Genomic DNA, 20,022 nt, shown 5'->3' with positions numbered 1-20,022 from the left:
ATCGAATGGCGACTCAAAAAGTAGTAAAAATTATAGAGGTAGGAGAACAAATTATGAAAATTTTTTTAGTTAATTGATTGAAGAGATGGAGGTAGGTAAGTTGGTCGTCGTTGAAACACACACGTAATGTACGTGAAGTAAATATCATATCATCAAAAGTTGAATGCATGACATAATGGAGTTCCTCCATTGGATTATTGGATTAGAAAGAAAAGACCATTAACGGAGGACTTTAGTGTCAGGCTATGGCTCTGCTAGCTCCCTCAAACTCATCCCTCGACCATAGAATTCTCTTGCAGCATTAGAGCGATGGAATACTACCGTTACCATTATCAATATTTAAAATTTGATTTCTCACTTTATTATGAAGTAAATGTATAAAAATTAACTAAAAATGATTTAGTGATCAATTCAAGTCTAATTAAATAGGTAAAATAATATTTAAATTAATAATAAATTGTTGTATTTTAATTAATTAACTATTATATTTTAATTAAATTTTTATTATATTCAGAATAATGCTATAAAAATCATGTTCATCCGTATTTATTATGATTTTAAAGATTTTCAGCAATGTAATTAAATTCTCTTTTATTTTTAGTATAAATTTTTTTTTTCTTTACACTATTTTTCCTCCTCCTTCACTTTTCCCTTCAATTTCTAAACAAAAATAATAAATACATTTTTATTTCTAATTCATCTCCTTAGTCTATCAAACAACATATATACATTTATTTAATTTATAATTAACATATTATTTACATGTGGTATTCCAAACACCATCAACAGAAACTTCATAAAAATAAATAAATAAAGTAGCAGATTTTAATTTTTTTAAGAATCCCAAGATATTAAATTGCTCGTTACTTGGCAAACTCAACAGAGATCATCCTTACAACATTTGAAAGAAAACAAGAAATAAATAAATAAATAACCAATAAGAAAGAACTTGCTTATAGCTAAATAAAAGATGCCATTCCCATATGCTGACAAGGAGATATGCACATCTCAAAACTCTCATGTCTCTACCTTTTTTTTTTATGGAATTCTAACAGAATTTCATAATATCTCTGAAAAGTAGTAAAAATTATAGAGATAGGAGAACAAATTAGGAAAATTTTGAAGGTGATTGAAATGATCTTATCTTTTTTTTCCCCTAAATCAGAAGATAGAAATATCATTGATCAAATTTTGGGTTCCCAGAGGCCCAAGACCCCTTACAATAACCAGAGCATGCTTAGTCCAAACACACAACAACAACAACAACCTATTACGAATTGGGTCTACAGCTAAAAAATCCCTAGTTCTACCAAACGAACTTTAAGGTGAAGATACAAACGAATATCTTCTCCACCAGTAGCGTCGTTCAGCCAAAACCGATGACAGCTGAAGAAACACAGAATGAACTAGGGGTGCCGACACATGCAAACAGTAGCCATGGTAGCCTTGAAATGCCAGAGGTCAACAACAAACGTTACTGCAGGACTGCACCATCGGAGCACCGAGAGCGACAATGACTTAGACCGTTTGGTGTTCCACTCACAACTTACTCTCACAGCAGCCAATGAGCGGGAGAACAACAAAAGATAACTCTGGGCCAACAGCTAAGTCAACAGGGGGCAACAGTTGATTTCAGCTCCCAAATCTCTATTAGGCCAAAGAAACCAGTCACTTGACTATACCAAACGCAAAACAAAGCAGATCTACTAAATATAGCACCCTCTTTGTTTGTCTTCATGATCTTCAAAAACTAACCTAAAATCATATATACAACCCACTCAACAATAGGAAGGCAGGGAAAGAGACTCTCCCCTGCCCGGAAGGGGCAGGGTAGAGCCACTGAAGGCCAGAAACCAAGCTCCTGGAGAGCAGAAAGAAGAAACCAAAAAGAGAGTTTTTTCTCTATTTAAGATAAGTTAGAGAAAGGTTAGGTACGTCGTCGTTGAGCCCTTCTGAGAACACAAACGTAGTGCACATGTCAAGTGATATCATCAAAAGATGAATTTTAAATTGCCCTCTTTTTTATATCATAATTCCATTAAAAAGGCCTTATTAGTCCAAAAGTTGCAAACATCAAAAAGAGGCTCAAAGTTACAAACAGATAAAAAGGCCTAAAGACAAGAAAAAACATTTAGCTATTATAAGGAATATCCAAGCCCAAAGAAAAGCCCAAGCCCAAAACAATTAGGTGCAGAAGCACATGATGATAAAGTCCAATTTCCTTCGAAATTTAATTTAACTCAATTTTAATTTTTAATTTAATTTAATTTAAAATTTTTAATTTATATTTAATTTAGCTTAAATTTGAGAAAGGTATAACTCAGTGAGTTAGTTGCCTTTTTTTTTTTTTTACTTTTTTAAATATTTTTAAAATTAAATATTTTTTAATATTAATTACTTAGTTACTTATTTTTAATTTTAATTAATTAAATATAATTAGTTATTTTTATATTTTACTTTTTTAATATAAATTAAAAATATGGAAAAAAAATAATATTTTTATATTTTTAGTTTTTTTTAATTATAAATTTCTAATTTTAAATTAAAAACATGAAATACAAAAATCATTTTTTTTTCATTTAAATAAATAAAATTAATTATAGTAATAATTTTTAATTTTAATTAATTATATGAAAATATAAAAATATTTTTTTTTATATTTTCAATTTAATTAATAATTTTGAATAATAAAAATAATATGTTTATTTTTTATTTAAATAATTATATAACATAAAAATAATATTTTAATATTAAAAAATAACACATTAATCAATTGAGCTAATTTAAACATAAATCAAAATTTATAAATTAAATTGAATCAAAAATTAAAAATAAACTAAATTAAATATCTCCCGTAAATATAAGGGGGAAATTAACCCTTATACCCGAAAAAAACAGATAAAAGTAAACCAAGGATAAAACAGAATCTTGAACCAGTGCTATCGTTCCATTGTTGCCCCACCATGGGGATCCTTGAAGACAATGGCCGTTCTAAAATTGTTTAAGCTAAGAAAGGGACCAACATCACAAAAGTAGTTTGCACTAATTCAACGTTAGGGGGCCTTCAGCACAATCTGCAAGGGTCCATAAACAAACAAAGCATAAATAACCTTAGGCTAAGGAAGACAAGAGAAATCGTAGATCATCACAAAATCGGCAGAGGGTGGCGGTAATAGATCTCTTCACCGTCCCACTCATGCCTTACAAGACATCCCTTCCATATCTAGATCCCAGCAAGAAGCTAACCATTCTGCTCTCTTTCCCTCAACAACGATAGATGTTAAAAGTAGTTAGTAATAGAAAAAGTTATTCCACATTGGAAGAGTATAAAGATAAAAAGTGTTTTCAAGCTTTTCCCAACGAACTGGAACAGACTTGGTGGCTTCAATTGGATTAAGGGTTGGTTGAACTTAAAATTAAACAATATTTACTAGTTAAAAGATTGAGCACTGCACGAACAAATGTTTTATCGATTTACTAAAAGCCATCAAAATAAATTATTTATTATTAATAATTGTGATTATTTTATCATATCAGTTTGAACACCAAACTTTTCTCTTTTATATCTTCTCTTTTTTTATTTATAATTAATAAATTTATTCTTTAATTCATTTTTGGAAGGATTCTAAAATTATTATTTACAATTTTGTCTTAATTTTATTATCTAGGGGGAATTTGTCATTTTATTCGGCAACAACATTGCTTAAGCAATGATCTACACAATGGCAGAATAATTATTATTTACAATTCTGTCCTAACTTTATTATACTGTAGGAATTTGCCATTTTATCCGGCAGCAACATTGCTCGAGCAATTATCTACACAATCGCAGAGCTTTTCCATAAAGTTTGGGGAGCAGAAAATTGCATAACTTGATTGTGGATAATTTTCAGTGTTGTAACTGTGAAAGTAATTATCAAGGCAAATTATATTTTTAAATAAAGAACTTTTATATATTACGTAATTAAATAAATAAATAAAAATAAAAATAAAAATAATGAATTTAATTGACCAAATTTGAATGGGATTTCTTCACTTTGTTGCCTAAACAATTCTCAACTATCTCACTTAGTTTCACGATTTTTTCCTTTGTTCCTCTATTTATAATAGTTTCATTTTGTGTTTCTATTCCATTTACGATCCAAGTTCCTATCCTTTATATGAATCTATTATAATATTATATATAGGAGTCCAAGATGAAGTCCTCTTTTCGCAGTGCATCTTTTTTATCTTACTCAATTTGGGAGTCCAAGGTGCTAAATAGAATATTATTATAAATTTATGACCTACTAATTTTTTCTACAACGTATGTTTTATATTATCGTACTTGTTGTACATATTTATATTTTAATTTTTTATATAATTTTTGTTAATTTTTTATATGATATAATATTATTATAATATTATAATATTATATTTAAAATTTTAAATTAAAATATTAATTTTAATACTATTTAATTAATTATATAAATAAAAATAAATGCAATATAATAAAAAATGATATAATATAAATTTTAAAAATATAAATGGGTGTAGGTGTTTAAAAACTAAAATAAATGAATAATAAACACAGTTAACTCATTAAATTAAATTTATTTAAACTTTGTTATTTTCTTTTTTTTAAATATGCTTGATTTGTTTATATATATATATATATATATATATATATATATATATATATATATTATTTATTTATTTATTTATTTATTTATTTATAATTTAAAATAATGTTAACTTACATAATAAGCTTGCATAATTATATTAATGTGAAAGAAAATTATTTATAAAATTAGAAAATATGATATTTTTTTAAAATATATTTTCTAATTTAGTTTATTATCATTATAAAATTTTTCATTTTTATTATATTCGTATCTTAAAATTTTATATTGTGATATTGTTTAATTAATACAAATAATTTTAAAAACTATTTAATAATTATTTTTTATTAAATTATAGATTATATTATATAAGTTATAAATATATTATATATTAAAATATAAATTTAATCATGCCGGTGCCTAGGTGTGGTGTTAAGTGAGCAAGGGTTCCCACATCATGGACGGGTGTGGGTAAAGAAGTTAGTCTATAGGACAGATAGTAGAACAGATAGTGGAACAGAACACAAGATAGACATAGAAAACAATAGAAGATATCATAGAAGGAGACCAATTAGGAAGGAGCAGGATAGGAGGAGAATCAGGGTTGGTGCTTGGAATGTTTGATCACTTACAGGAAAATTAATGGAGCTTGTGGATACCTTGAAAAGGAGAATGGTGAATATTGCTTACATTCAGGAGACTAAATGGGTAGGAGAGAAAAGTAAGGAAGTGGGTAATTCAGGGTACAAATTGTGATTTATCAAAAATGAGAGAAACAAGAACGGAGTGGGCATAATCATAGACAGGACATTGAAAGACTCAGTAATAGCTGTGAAAAGAGTAGGAGGCAGAATTATACTAGCAAAGCTAATACTAGAAGGAGAAACAATAAATATAGTTGGTGCTTATGCCCCACAAATAGGACTAGACAGTAAGAGTAAACAAAGGTTTTGGGAAGATATGGATGATTTAATGCAAAGCATACCGAATGAAGAGAATGTTTTCATTGGTGGAGATTTGAATGAACATGTTAGAAGTGATAGACAAGGTTATGAGAATGTTCATGGAAGTTTTGGTTTTGGCAATCGAAATGAGTAAGGAAAAAACATCCTGGATTTTGCAATGGCATACGACCTAATACTAGCAAATACCTACTTTATAAAAAGAGAGTCACATTTAGTGACTTTCAAAAGTGGGCAACATAGAAGCCAAATCGACTTTCTCTTAACCAGGAAGACAAATAGAGCTCTATGCAAGGATTACAAGGTCATTATAGGAGAGGCTTTAACAAGTCAACATCGGTTGGTGGTCTTGAATGTCAAATTTAGGAACAATCAAGTAAGGTCATAAGAAATAGTGTAGCTCGAACAAAGTAGTGGGAGTTCAAAGGAGTAAAGCAAGTGAAGTTCAAAAATAAGCTTCTCGAGTCCGAAGTATGGAAGCTGGATATGGAAGCCAATGATATGTGGATACAGATGGTATCAAAGATTAGAGAAGTAGCTAGAAAATTACTTGGAGAGTCTAAAGGACATGGACCACCCTCAAAAGAGAGATGGTAGTGGAATGAGGAAGTATAAAAGGCAGTGAAGAGAAAAAGGAAATGCTATAAGAAATTACCTAAATGTGATAATAATGAGACATATGAACAGTACAAGATAGCAAAGAAAGAGGCAAAAAAGGCAGTTAGTCAAGCAAGAGCACATGCCTTTGAAAAGTTATATGAGAAACTTGGAACTAAAGAAGGGGAGAAAGATATTTATAGATTAGCAAGGAGGAAAGAAAGGAAATGTCAATATTTGAATCAAGTTAGGTGCATTAAGGATAAAGAAGGAAAAGTGTTGATGAAAGATGAGGACGTTAAAGAAAGATGAAGAAATTATTTTAATGATCTCTTTAATAATAGTCAAAATGGTAATAGCGTGAATATAGATTATAGAACAATAGAAAAGAATGTGAATTATGCTAGAAGGATCAGATCTTTAGAAGTAAATGTATCACTTAAGAGAATGAAAGTGGGTAAAGCCTATGGACCCGATGAAATACTAATTGAAGTGTGGAAGTGTTTGGGAGATATGGGAGTGGCATGGTTAACTAAATTATTTAATAAGATTCTAAACTCAAAGAAAATGCTTGATGAATGGAGGATGAGTATTTTAGTACTTATTTTTAAAAATAAGGGAGACATACAAAGTTGCTCAAACTATAGGGGAATTAAACTCATGAGCCATACTATAAAGTTGTGGGAGAGAGTTGTGGAGCATCGACTACGTCATGATACTTCTATTTCTCTCAATCAATTTGATTTCATGCCCAGTCGTTGAACTATGGAAGCGATCTTTCTCATTATAAGCCTAATGGAGAAATATAGAGATGTGAAGAAAGATCTACACATGGTTTTTATTGATTTGGAGAAGGCTTATGATAGTGTACCAAGAGATGTCTTATGGAATGCATTAGAACAAAAGATGGTATATATTAGGTACATACAAGTGTTGAAAGATATGTATGAAGGAGCAACTACTATTGTGCGTACAGTGGGAGGGGACACAAGAGATTTTTTCAATCTCAATTGGATTACACCAAGGATCAGCCATAAGCCCTTACCTTTTTACATTAGTTTTAGATGAATTGACAAAATATACACAAGAGAGTATTCCTTGGTGCATGATATTTGTGGATGATATTGTTCTGATAGATGAGACACGAGAAGGAATCAATAGAAAGTTAGAGCTTTGGAGAAGTACTCTAGAGTCAAAGGGTTTTAAGTTAAGTAGAATGAAGACATAATACATACATTGTAAGTTCAATGAAGGCCAAACTGGTGATATGGAAAGAGTTAGTTTAAATGGAGTGGTATTGTCCCAAAGTAATCACTTTAAATATCTAGGCTCAGTCTTTCAAGTAGATGGGGGATGTGAGGAGGATGTTAGTCATAGGATTAAAGCCGGATGGCTGAAGTGGAGACGTACCACGGGAGTTTTATGTGATCGTAAGATTCCTAATAAGTTGAAAGGAAAACTTTACCATACAGCCATACGACTGGCTATGTTATATGGTAGTGAGTGTTGGCATTAAAAGAGTCGTATGCGTCTAAGATAAGAGTTGCAGAGATGAGAATGTTAAGGTGGATGAGTGGCCATACTATACTAGATAAAGTCTATAATGAGAGTATTAAAGAAAAGGTAGGAGTGGTGCCAATTGAAGATAAGTTGAGAGAAGGGAGATTGAGGTGGTTTGGTCATATGAAGCGTAGATATACGGAGGCTCCAGTTAGACAAGTAGAGCACATTAGGTTAAAGGATAGAAAGAAAAAAAGGGGTAGACCTAAATTGACTTGGAGGAGAGTAGTACAACATGACTTTGAAACATTACACATTTCTGAGGATTTAACCCAAAATCGTTTAGAATGGAGAAAGTGAATCCATATAGCCGACCCTAAATTTTTGGGATAAAGGCTTAATTGAGTTGAGTTGAGTATAATAATTATATAATTAATACTCTTAAGTAATTAAATTATTTTTTTTCTCCTTTTTCTATTTGTATCTTCCTCTCATTATTATTCTTTTAAAAATCTAAAACATAATAACTTAAAATTAACATTTAAGAGGAGCAAAATTTATCACATAAATACGTGCAAAAATATAATTAGATTTTCTTATAACCTTATGATCAAAATCAATAACTTAGTTAAGAGTGAAAAATTAATTAAAAAATAAAAAATATATTCATGTATACAAGGATATTAGCAAATTATAATTAATCTACATTTAAGCTAAGTAAATCCAAAAAAATTAAAATTTCATGCAATCACATCTAAAATGCATTTTTTTTAGGTAAAAATGATATTATTTATTTCAAATATTATTAGCATCAATATTAAACATTAAAAAAAAAAGAAAAATTAACCGATCTTATTCCATATAAATATCACTAAATTTACAATGATATTGGTTTTATTTGATGTTAGTAACAAAATCTTAGTGATTATATTCACGTATAGCTATCCTCGTAAGAATGATACTTGTAACACTTAAAAACTTAAAAAATTTAAAGATTTATAAATAGATTTTGTTTTTAGCGAAAATAGACAGAAAAATATAGCGAAGCAAAAAATTACAATATATGTAAAAGTTAATTAAGTTTAGGTTTTATTTTAGAAAATAGAGTATTTAAATGTAAAAATTTATTAATTATAGCTATTTTCAAAAAAAAAAGTTACAAATTTATAACAAATAAAATTTTGTTGTTGAATAAAAATAGAATTTTATATCTACTGATATATAAATACAAATTTTTTATTTAATTAAATAGTTAATTTTTAATAATAATTTTATAATTATATTAATTAAATAGTAAATTTTTTAATAGTAATTTTATAATTTAATGATGCTTTTCTATGGTTGCTTAATTTCATACAAAGTATAACTATTTTGTTATAAAAAATAAGATAATTTTACATAAATTTACAACTTATCTTATAAGATTTTTATAAAATAATTATTTTTTTGCAAAGTAATTAACTATGTAAATTTTATTGCCTTAAAAAAAAGTTTCTTTATGTAAAAAAATACATATAATATTTTTTTAAAATCTAATAAATAATGTTTAATAAACCTAAACTTGTTACTATAATTTTTTAACAAAATTTATCATACATAATTCATCTCTTTGATTTTTTTTAATATTATATGTGGTTTTTTATTTGAGGAAACTTTTTTTTCATTAAGTTAATAAAATTTTCATAATTAACTAAATTACAGAAAAAAGAATCATTTTATGAAAATCTAATAAGATGAGTAGCAAATTTATGTGAAACTATTTTATTTTTTATAATAAAGTAACTATACTTTGTATGAAATCAATAACCATAGAATTTCTTTTAATATTATAAGTTTGTAAATATTTACAACAATTAAAAAAATAAATTAGTAGAAATGAAATTTGATATTTGAAATTATTTATTAATTTTAATTATAATAACTAAATAATTTTTAATGAATTAATAATTCTTATAGAATTAAAATTATAGAACTATAATATGTTTTTTTATAAGTAGAATTATTATTAAAATAATATTAGAATTTTAATTTATATTAATTATAATAATATTAAAAATTAAAATTATTTATAGATTTAGAAACTGATAAATCATCTCTAAAAGTTATTAGCGATGAATTTATATAGAATAATTTCTCAATACTGAAAATATTTATGTTGAATATATCATCACTAAACATTATAAATCACAAAATTGTGTAGAACAGTTTCTCTTTAGGTAAAATTTTAGCGATAAATATATTGTCATTAAATGTAATTAGTGATAAATTTTTCATTGCTAATTAATGTCATTAGCTATAAATATATATATATTTATTGCTATATTATATTTTATTTTTATATTTTTATAAATAATATAAATCATTTTTAACAATATTAATATTTCTTCCTTTTTTTACTTTTATATATAATATAAATAAAATTTAATTGGTCACCATATTAATAGGAATCTTAAGAATGGCCGTATTTATATTTATATATATTGAGTTGCCCCATGGGATTGGAAAGAAAAGACCAATCATGGTGGACTTTAGTGGACAGAATGTGGTTCTCTGCTCCTTCACATTTTTCCTTAAAAGATTAAAAGGTCATATTACCAATATTTAAATTTTGATTTCTCACTTTATTATGAAGTAAATGTATAAAAATCAAATAACAATGATTTAGTGATCAATTTAATTCAAATTAAAAAGGTTAAAGTTTTAAATAAATAATAAATTGTTCTATTTTAATTAATGAGCTATTATATTTTAATTAAATTGTTATATTTATTTTAGAATAATGCTATAAAAATTAAATTGATTTGTATTTATGAATTAAAAGATTCTAAAAAATTGAAAATTTTTTAATTTTTTTTTTTATTTTCGCTACTGATGTTGTACTGAGTTTTTGGATGACTTGCTAAATTTTACTCAATGGCTTTTGACTTAAAACCAGGCATATCGAGCTCAATCTTGTTGAGCTAACATCATGCCAAGCTCTATTTTGATCAACTTAATATTGTCCAAGTTGTAGCTTGACTAAACGATCCGACTTATCTTTTTGGGCTTGATAGTGATCAGACATGTCTAAGGCTAAATCACCGAATTTAAGCTAGTTTATCCGAACCACTTCAGGTCGAATATATATATATATATATTCGACGCACTCAAAATCGGATTTTAAGATGGATTATATCAAGTAGAAATTGATTAAATTTCTTTTTCTTTTTACACTATTTTCCCTCCTCTTCACTTTTCCTTTTAATTTCTAAACAAAAACAATAAATTCATTTTTATATCTAACTCATCTTCACAGTCTATCACCTTGTGTTTTCCCTTCCCCTGAAGAATCGTAGTTGCGACTTGAATGTGAAAAAAAACAGCATATGTACATTTATTTAATTTATAATTATATTATTTAAAATTATAATATATTTTTATTAAAAAATAATAGATCTTCTTTAAAATTATGACACATTATTTTTTTATTTGAATTAATATACAGTTGTTGTAAACTTCACCTCATATAAAAATTAATTTTATAACTATTAAATTAAATATTTACAAGTATATTTATATTTTTATTATATATATTTTAATTAATTTTACACAAATCTCAATGTAATTATTTAATATGATGATTATTAAAATTATTTTTATATAAAATTAAACTTATATTAGATGTATTATTTAAATTATCATATAAATTAAATTATTTATTTGAGTATAAATAAAAATTTTCTTCTTAAAATAGTAAAATAAAAAATCGAGAGAATGAGCATCTATTTTCAGCCTCTCAGTGATATATATATATATATATATATATATATATATATATATATATATATATATATATATATATATATATGAGGGAATCTTATGGAGTGTTTGGCAGAAGATCAATGAGGGATAATTGAAGGTAATTAAAGCAGCGGATTTGGGGAATCAAATTTTAACATTTTCTCCAAATTTGGAAGGCCAAGATGGCCTAGAGAAATTTGTTGGATGTGATGGTAAAGAAATTTAATAAGAGTTTTGGTTGTGACCAATTATCCAATTTATTTATAAAAAAATATAGTTATTACCTTCATAACTTTTAATCTTTATTAATATTATTTAATATTTAAAAAATTAAATTAATTTTTAATTTATTTAATATTTATCCCTTTTTATAGTGTATTTGGATAGAGTGCCCATAGATTTTTTAGATTAAATAAGATAACAGGAGATAAAATATAAAACTTTATGTTGAAATAAAATCTTCAAAAACCTTATTTCCTTAAAAAAAAAAAACTTTACTCTCAAATGATGGGTGAAAAGCACATCAAATATTAATAAAATTTTATAAAATATTTTATTAATATTATGCGTAATTTTATAAACTTTATAGTGTTTTATATTAATTAATTATTTTTATTAATTTTGATAAGTTTTACTAATTTTTTATTTTCATGAATATAGGATTACAATTATTTAATTGGAATTTGATTTCCCCATTATGCTAATTAATTTTTTTTTTTATCTAGGAACTTTTGATGTAATTAGAGATTTAATTTAATTTAATTTATTTGGTTTTATTTTTGTCATCCATGCAATAGTTTATTATTAAATTTAATGCTTTTAGGTATCAACTTTTATAGATTTGAGAATAACAATAAATTTTATGCGAATAATAGTTAGAATGGAGCAAAAGAGTTGACCTATGGAAATTTTTAATTTGCTATTTGTATCGAGAGATAGATAGTGAATTTTAATTAATATGTTTAGTATGGTTCAGGAGAGAATATCAAATAATTTAGGGTTATATTTCTTTGTATTAGATAATTAAAAGTGGATTGTCAATGAAATTGATTGAATTGAATTCTTAGTGAAGTCAAGATTTTCTTATTATTTAATATTATTAGTTTGTGGCTGTATAATAATTTGCCTTAGATCACATTTGTAAATTTATTTTATTTTTCATTAATTAATTAGATAATATTTGAATTTAATAGCCTAGATAATAATAGAACAGATAATAATAGAACTGATATATATTTTTTATAGTTAATCATAATTCTCATGAAATCGATAACTTTTTCATAATTATATTACTTGTGAAGACTCCGTATATTTCACCGAACAACCATTTTATTTTAAAAATTCATCTATTACTTCTGAAAAATACTTTCGAAAACTTTCTCTCAGACACACTGTTGAAGTTAAATATTAATCTTCAAAAAAAATAGATTAACAATTACCATTTAAGAGTTAAAACTTATAAAAACAACGATTAATTCTCAAATTTTTTACCTTGTATCAACCGCATTCTCAAAGTTATCTCATCAAATCGAGTAAAAGTGTCATTTCAAAAGTCATTTGTGGAAATTGGAAAGTAGATAGGCAAAGAAATTTTTTTTTATTAATAGAAATTTCTATTAATTATTATCATAACATTATTAAAAATAATTAAAAAAATATTTTAATTATTTATAATTAAAATATAATTAAGGAAAGAGGAAATAAGTACAATTAATATAAATATGATAAATTAATATAATTAGAATGAGGAAACAAAATCAATTAACATAAAGTAATTTGATCAAATTTGAAAAAAAGAACGGAAAAATAATATTTTAGTGAAAATTGGACCAGAAATCGCCTCGAATCTCTTGAACCCAAACTGTGATGAATAGGAGATTTCGATCTGGGTGAGGGCCAGGGTTGAGCACGAATCAAAGCCGCCAATTTCAGTTAGAACCTACTTGTGGGCAAGCCTACTGGAAATGCAAAAAGAAAAAAGTAGAGCAATATCTATGGCTTGTTACCAAAAGGCAATAGAGTTGGGTAAAAGATCTGCAGCTGCATATGATCTAAGGATTTAAAATTTCTTTCTGGTAATATCTCGGCTAGTAGAATTCCATCCTCTCATATGAACAAGTGGGACTTGTAGCTGACAAAACAAGGAGATAGTTAGGTTGAAGCTGGACTACAAAATGGAGGCCCTACCGTGGTTTGACCCTATCCTAGCATTCATCAATTGTTAGATTTATGTGATGCTAAACAAAATAAAATTGAAAAATGGAAGGAAAAGTGGAACATGGCAAATGGATATTCCGCTTTTCCCTTCAATTGCAGATGAAAGTAAAATTTAGTATTAATAAACAGCAACGCTAAATGTACAACCATTTTTATATCATGTACTTATTTGCAATACACAATTGACAAGTAAGAAGAGATAACTATAAATAGCAGTTTCCATTACTAAAATCCAATTACCGCAAGCTTTGCAGAGCAATAAAGATAAAAGAAATCTGTCTACAGCCAGCTCATGACATTCCTGAAATCTATCTGTACATTGTAACAAAGCAATAAACAGATAGTTAAGTGCAATCTACAAACCCCTAGAACCTGGAATATCAATCCACTGCAACTGGAGTTCCACTTCGCCGCACTCTACATTTCGCAGTCTAAGAAACATGTTCTGAACCACCTTGCCATTAGCCCAGATAATGTGGCTTTCTTCAGCTAGGCAATTTTGCCTGCTTGGTGGGATTCTTATTATTATGGTTCCACTGGGGAGGCTTTCTAGGCGCATCTTTACAGCTTCCAGAAATGGACGGATATCAAACTCTGCATCTCCCATTTTGTCATCTCGGCTGAATGTGTCCTTATCATAAACTCCCTGGATTACCATGGAAAGAGTAATTCATCACATTGAACTCAGAAAACAGCAACTATCTTAGTTAAGCATTCACAAAATTTGCCACCATAACTATGACAATAGAGATCTTGTTCTACATATTGAACAAGCTAGAGAAGTTGTCCTCTAAAGTAAAGGAGAAGCATAAGGAAATTTCTCACTGCAAATTATTCCATTTAAAGCGAGCCAAATTCCAAGTTCTTCATCTAGAATTTCTTGTTCTAGTTGAATCCCCCGTTACTAACCAGCTTAACAAGTTTTTTGTAATACTACTACAGTGTATAGATCTAATCATTTTATAATTGTTTTTAGTATTTTTAGCAACATGATTCTACACATGTTTCAGTCAAGACTTGCATAAAATGATAATAAGCTTGCAACATCCACCAAACAAAGACGTGGATTCTTTACATGCTAAACAATTGAAAATCCACTTCAGACTTTCAGTTCTGGGATCACATAATCACAAATTCTTTTCCCATTTTAAACACGGAAAAACATGATTATCCTTGTTTTCCAGCTGCTAAAAGCCCAGTAAATAATGTCAAAATTAATGTAATACTCACAATCTTGATTGGAAGATTGGGGTTATCAATGGAAAGAGTCAAGTCTTCATTCCACTCAGGATTGACATTTTTCTTCACCACGCGAGTCTTCAGTTTCTGCAAAAGGCCACAATTTTATAGAGTTCAATTGCAATGAATAACGCTGGAAGCGAAATTAAGCTCAACTAAGCCTTAATCACAAGCAAATTAGGGACGGCTTCAGCCTATTTAGGAAAAGATCATTGAAAAATCAAACAATTTTTAATTTCTAGCTTAGACTTTCTGGTTTGAGATAACCAAACAAATATAGCTAGATGAGATCTCTATTAATATTAGTATTGTATTCTGATACAGTAGTGTCTACAAAATTTACTAACATGAATAAATAAGGCAGAGATACTTTTTCTGGGTAGATTTTCAAGTTGGATAAAGATTTTGAATTGAACAATAGGGATTGGAAACCTAAGAAAATTTAAAACTTTGAAAATATTATTATGACAAAACATGGAGAAGGATAAGTGCTTTTTCATTTTCCATTAAAAACCAGCTTTCTGAGAAGGGTTAATCTCCACAATCTATTAATGAGGCTAACAATAACAATCCACTTTACTGCTTTCCCTGTAGTTGGAGCGAAATCGGTTTTAAGGGAAAAACAGAAGTAACAAAAACCAAAATCAGGTAATAAGGAGATTACAAACATTTGAATCCATTGATTCCAGTACTGTAGCGAAATGGTAGTGGCAGATAATTAACTGTCATAATTCAAGAAACCCATTAACGTACCAACACACCACTATTCAGAGCAGTATAAAACCTTTGGACCGTGACAACTAAGCATGTGGAACCCATCCACTAGAAGAAGAAGAAGAAAAGGGAAACCCATAACCCATAGTGATCACAGAAATGCAAAAAAAAATCCCACAGGGAAACAGGAAAGGAAAATTTTAATTACCTGTTTGCCCATCTTGACCACAACATAAGGGTCACTGCTCATGACATCTCTGACAGCAAGATTCACTCCTCTGTGAACATGAATTCTGAGAAGACCCAAAAGGTTTTCCATATCGAGAAACGAAGGAAGATCAAGAAAAGTTGCAGAAAGGAGAAGACAAAGACAAAGACAAGAAAAGAAAAGAAAATATAGAGGCGAAGAAAACCAGAAATTAAATGGATGATCCGAGAACTTAACTTCAACAAGAAAAGATCAAAACAGAAGCGTAGTTTTTTTTTTCTCTCGTCTTCTTGTTTAGCAAGTGGATGTGAATTGCAAGGAGACACGAATGTCTAACCTATAGTACTTCCGCATTTATATCCACCAGCTAGGAAGGCTGTATTCTGGGAAGCTGCGACTACGCAGCTTGGTGTGTCATTGTAAATGTAAAAAAAAAAAAAAAATTTCCTTTCTGGTTTATATCTGTGAATAAAATACAGATGTAACAGAACCAGTTAATTAAGAAGACAATAATCATTCATTGCTGGGTCTTTATAACCCGTTGTTTAGATCTTAATTATGCGCAGAAAATAAAGAGAAAAGAAAAAAAATAATTTTTTTAAATTATTTAAATATATAAATAGAATAAAAAATATAATTTTAATTTTTGTAAATAACTATTATATCATATTTTTGCGATTGGGTTGTTAGTATATTTATTTAGGACAACATTGACGTGAAGACCAAAGGCTGCCGGATTTGTTTGACCTATGCCTCGTTCAAAAGAAAACAAATGTTAAAACTTTATCAAGCGAAGGCTTGATTTGGCCATCGGCCATCGGCCATCGTCACACGGCAACAATTACTTATGGCTTTTCTTACATTGAAGATTTGAGTTTCGCATAATGAGTCAGACCCTACTCCCAAAGGTTGACCTCTTATGCATGTGTAATCAATTTATAAAACAAAAATTATCATTTAATTGCTACATTTTAATAAAATAAATTATTTAATTTATTATTTTAAAAAAACATATTATTTAATTCACTCATTTTTAATCCGAACTATTCTCATTAATTTTTTTTTTTGCTTTTAAAGTTATTTGACCGAAATTTTTTTCTTAACTTAATTATTTAATTTTTATAATTTAAATAATATAATTATTTTTTTAATTAATTAAATTAATATAAAATTAATAAAAATAATTAAATAATTCATGGACTACAAATAAAAGACTAAATATATATTTTAAAATAAAAAGACTAATAGGTTTATTAAAATATTCTAAATTATTCATTATAATTAATGAATACAAATTTTAGAATTGAAACCATTAGACAGAAAATAGAATACATATCCTCCAATCAAACGAAAACAGAAATTAATTTTGGAAGATATGTGTAGCATTATTTAGACTAAGTTTCTTATTTGTCCTTATTTTATTAAAAAAATATTTTAAGTTTTATTAACTCTTATCATAATATTTCTATGAATTACAAAATTTACATAAGATATAAAATTTCTTTCATTAATTAAATTAAAATAAGATGGAAAATACATCTTCTTTACTAAATATACTTATTAATATAAAATTAAATATTTGTTTAATTGAATTTATGTTAAAAAAAGGGGAGGGGTTGGATGGAGTCGACCAACCCATATCTTGATTGAGATCATAGATCTCAATTGAATAAAAATTAAATGAGTTATGCAAGACATTAATTGACCTAATTAAAAGTAATTTCTTATTACATAAATATATTATCCAGAGTTTTTATTGATCCCAAAGTCCAGTGCTTACTAGCGGCATTGCGACGCTACTGCTTACCAACCACCAATACCTATGGTTCTCATTTAAAAAAAAAAAATCGAGAGAAAGAAGAGGGATGGAGATGGAAAGTGAGCCAATCTCGAGAGAGCCTCATTCAACAAGAAATGCATTTGAAATTAATTGCTTATAATTAAAATAAGGGTGTCGTTATCATAAATACTAATTCATATAAAAATAAATATAATAATTATTAAATTAAAGCTATTTGAATGATAATTGCAAATAAAAATGAAGATATCTCCACTCCCTCAATTTTTAGTTTAAGTAATTAATGTTAATAATAATTTATTTTATTAATGTATTAATTTAAATTAATTTTTTTTCTATTTTATTATTTTTTATAAAAAAATATATAAAATTTTTGTAATTATTTTATTGTAAAAATTAATATATTAAATTTTATTTTTTTATATAAATAAATTTATTGTTATAAAAATTTATTTTATATTTTTATTATAAAATTTCCTATAATATATATTTAATATTTATTTAACAGTATAGTAATTAAACCCAATTAAATTTAAATCTTTAATTATCAGTATTCATACCATCCAAATTTAAAAATCTTGCTAAACACAATTGAATTTCACAATTAATAGCCAAACTTTTTTATTTGACTTCGAAATCCTATTTGAATCGCAATATTTTTTTTTTCTATTTTATTTTGTCGCCTAATAAATAAAATATTAAAATTAATCCTCAATAAAATCAATTAAAATATAAAAAATTATATAAATAAATTAAATAAATGAACAATTTTGCAACCCATATTAGAAAAAGAGCCAAAAGGAATAACAATGAGAACAAACAAGAGAAGGACCGTAGAACCACTGGTAGCAATTGGCTTTTGCAAAGGACAGTGAAGGCACCGAAACAGATGGGACAACACCGCACACTATCATTGTCATTTGTGAAGTTTGTGGATTATTGGGTTATAATCAAATAATGAGGCTGAATGGATGAAATTTAATTATTTTATTTAAAATAATTTTAATTTATTTTAATGTTTAATAATAATAATAATAATTTTTTATTTTCAATTATAAATCTTATTACTTTTAATTTGATAATTAAATTAATTAAAATAATTAAATTTTAATTAATGAATATATTAATTATAATTTAATTAGTATTATATTATTTATAATTTTTATGATTTATAATAATATTTAATTTATAATTATTATCTTATTACTATTAAATTATATTTTTTATAAATAAAAAGAATATAAATATATTTTTATTAATATTTTATTAAATAATTAATAATATAAAATTTATATTTATATTTTTTAATTAATTTAATTATAACGTATAATTGATTAAATATTTTTTATTTTAATTAATTTTAAATTTTTTTCTTATTTCAATTCAATTTAATTAATAATTTAATTGATTAAAAATTCAATTCAGGTCTATTCTATTCGATTAATGGGATGCTCACTCCTGTAAATTTCTCACTTAGAAACGAGGCATGTTCAGTGTTGAGCATTGACAGCTTGCTTCTTCTGCTCCTAACAGTGCAGGTCTCTAACTAACGCTCTGATTGATATTTCTGCCCCTGAAATTTTGCTATTCAATGATAAATACTACAGTTTGGTGCCATTGTTTCTTTTCTTTTAGCTACCAGTGAAATAAAGGAATATTCTTCGACAACTTCTTATCATTAAAAGTTCAAATGATGTAGGAAAGTGAAAAATGTAAATTTCATTCCAGCAATAAATTACAGTGTTAAAAATAAATAACTCAACTTTTACCTTGCTTTGTCACTGTCCTTGAGTGATGTCATTGCTTAAATTTCTATCTAGATTGCGGTCAATTGCTTTAAAATCTTCTCAACAAAGGATGAACTTGTATTTTTCAACTAAAATCATCACTTGCCCTTTGAACAAAACCAAAAAATAACCTCTCTTACAATTAATAATCATTATTATATAGGAAGATTATTTAATGAGAATTATTTGAAGAAAAACTATCTCATTAAGCAACTAACAAACTTAAGTATCTAATTAATCTGCTAATATTATTTTTGTTGACAAATCTTCTACATGTTCTGATTATAGCCTTAATTAATTTAATATGTTCAATAGTCCAAAATGAGAAATATAAATATGGATCAAATCACGGCTATTGAGACTACTTCAATATTACTAAGCTAAAAATTTATTGGTTAAGAATTATCAATTTTAGTTAAAAGAAAAAAGTAAATTGAAATTGAAGCAAGATTGACTGATTTCTATCTTATTCCAAATTTCTATCTTATTCCAAATCTAATTAGAATATAGAAAAATTAAGAAGTATGTTATTAATATAACTAATATAAAATTTATTTTCAAAAATAGTTTTTTTTTTTGTCAGAGGTACATTTTTGTAACATCCCTAATTTTCAAATAA

General features: G+C 26.6%; 1 protein-coding gene across 1 annotated transcript; it reads right to left on the bottom strand.

The window, feature by feature from the left end:
- Positions 1-13,857: 13,857 nt before the first annotated feature.
- On the bottom strand, positions 13,858-16,249 carry LOC110652934 (protein C2-DOMAIN ABA-RELATED 4). The gene is made up of 3 exons (XM_021808558.2): positions 15,819-16,249; positions 14,888-14,983; positions 13,858-14,303 (listed from the first exon to the last, which is right to left on the bottom strand). The coding sequence occupies exons 1-3, from the start codon at positions 15,927-15,929 to the stop codon at positions 14,013-14,015; spliced, it is 498 nt and encodes a 165-aa protein (XP_021664250.2). The 5' UTR covers positions 15,930-16,249; the 3' UTR covers positions 13,858-14,012.
- Between the last annotated feature and the right edge of the window lie 3,773 nt (positions 16,250-20,022).

Source organism: Hevea brasiliensis, chromosome 9 (assembly GCF_030052815.1).
Source record: "Hevea brasiliensis isolate MT/VB/25A 57/8 chromosome 9, ASM3005281v1, whole genome shotgun sequence".
Lineage (NCBI taxonomy): Eukaryota > Viridiplantae > Streptophyta > Magnoliopsida > Malpighiales > Euphorbiaceae > Hevea > Hevea brasiliensis.
The sequence above is the reverse complement of the archived record's forward strand: the minus strand, read 5'-3'. Positions and strand labels throughout refer to the sequence as shown.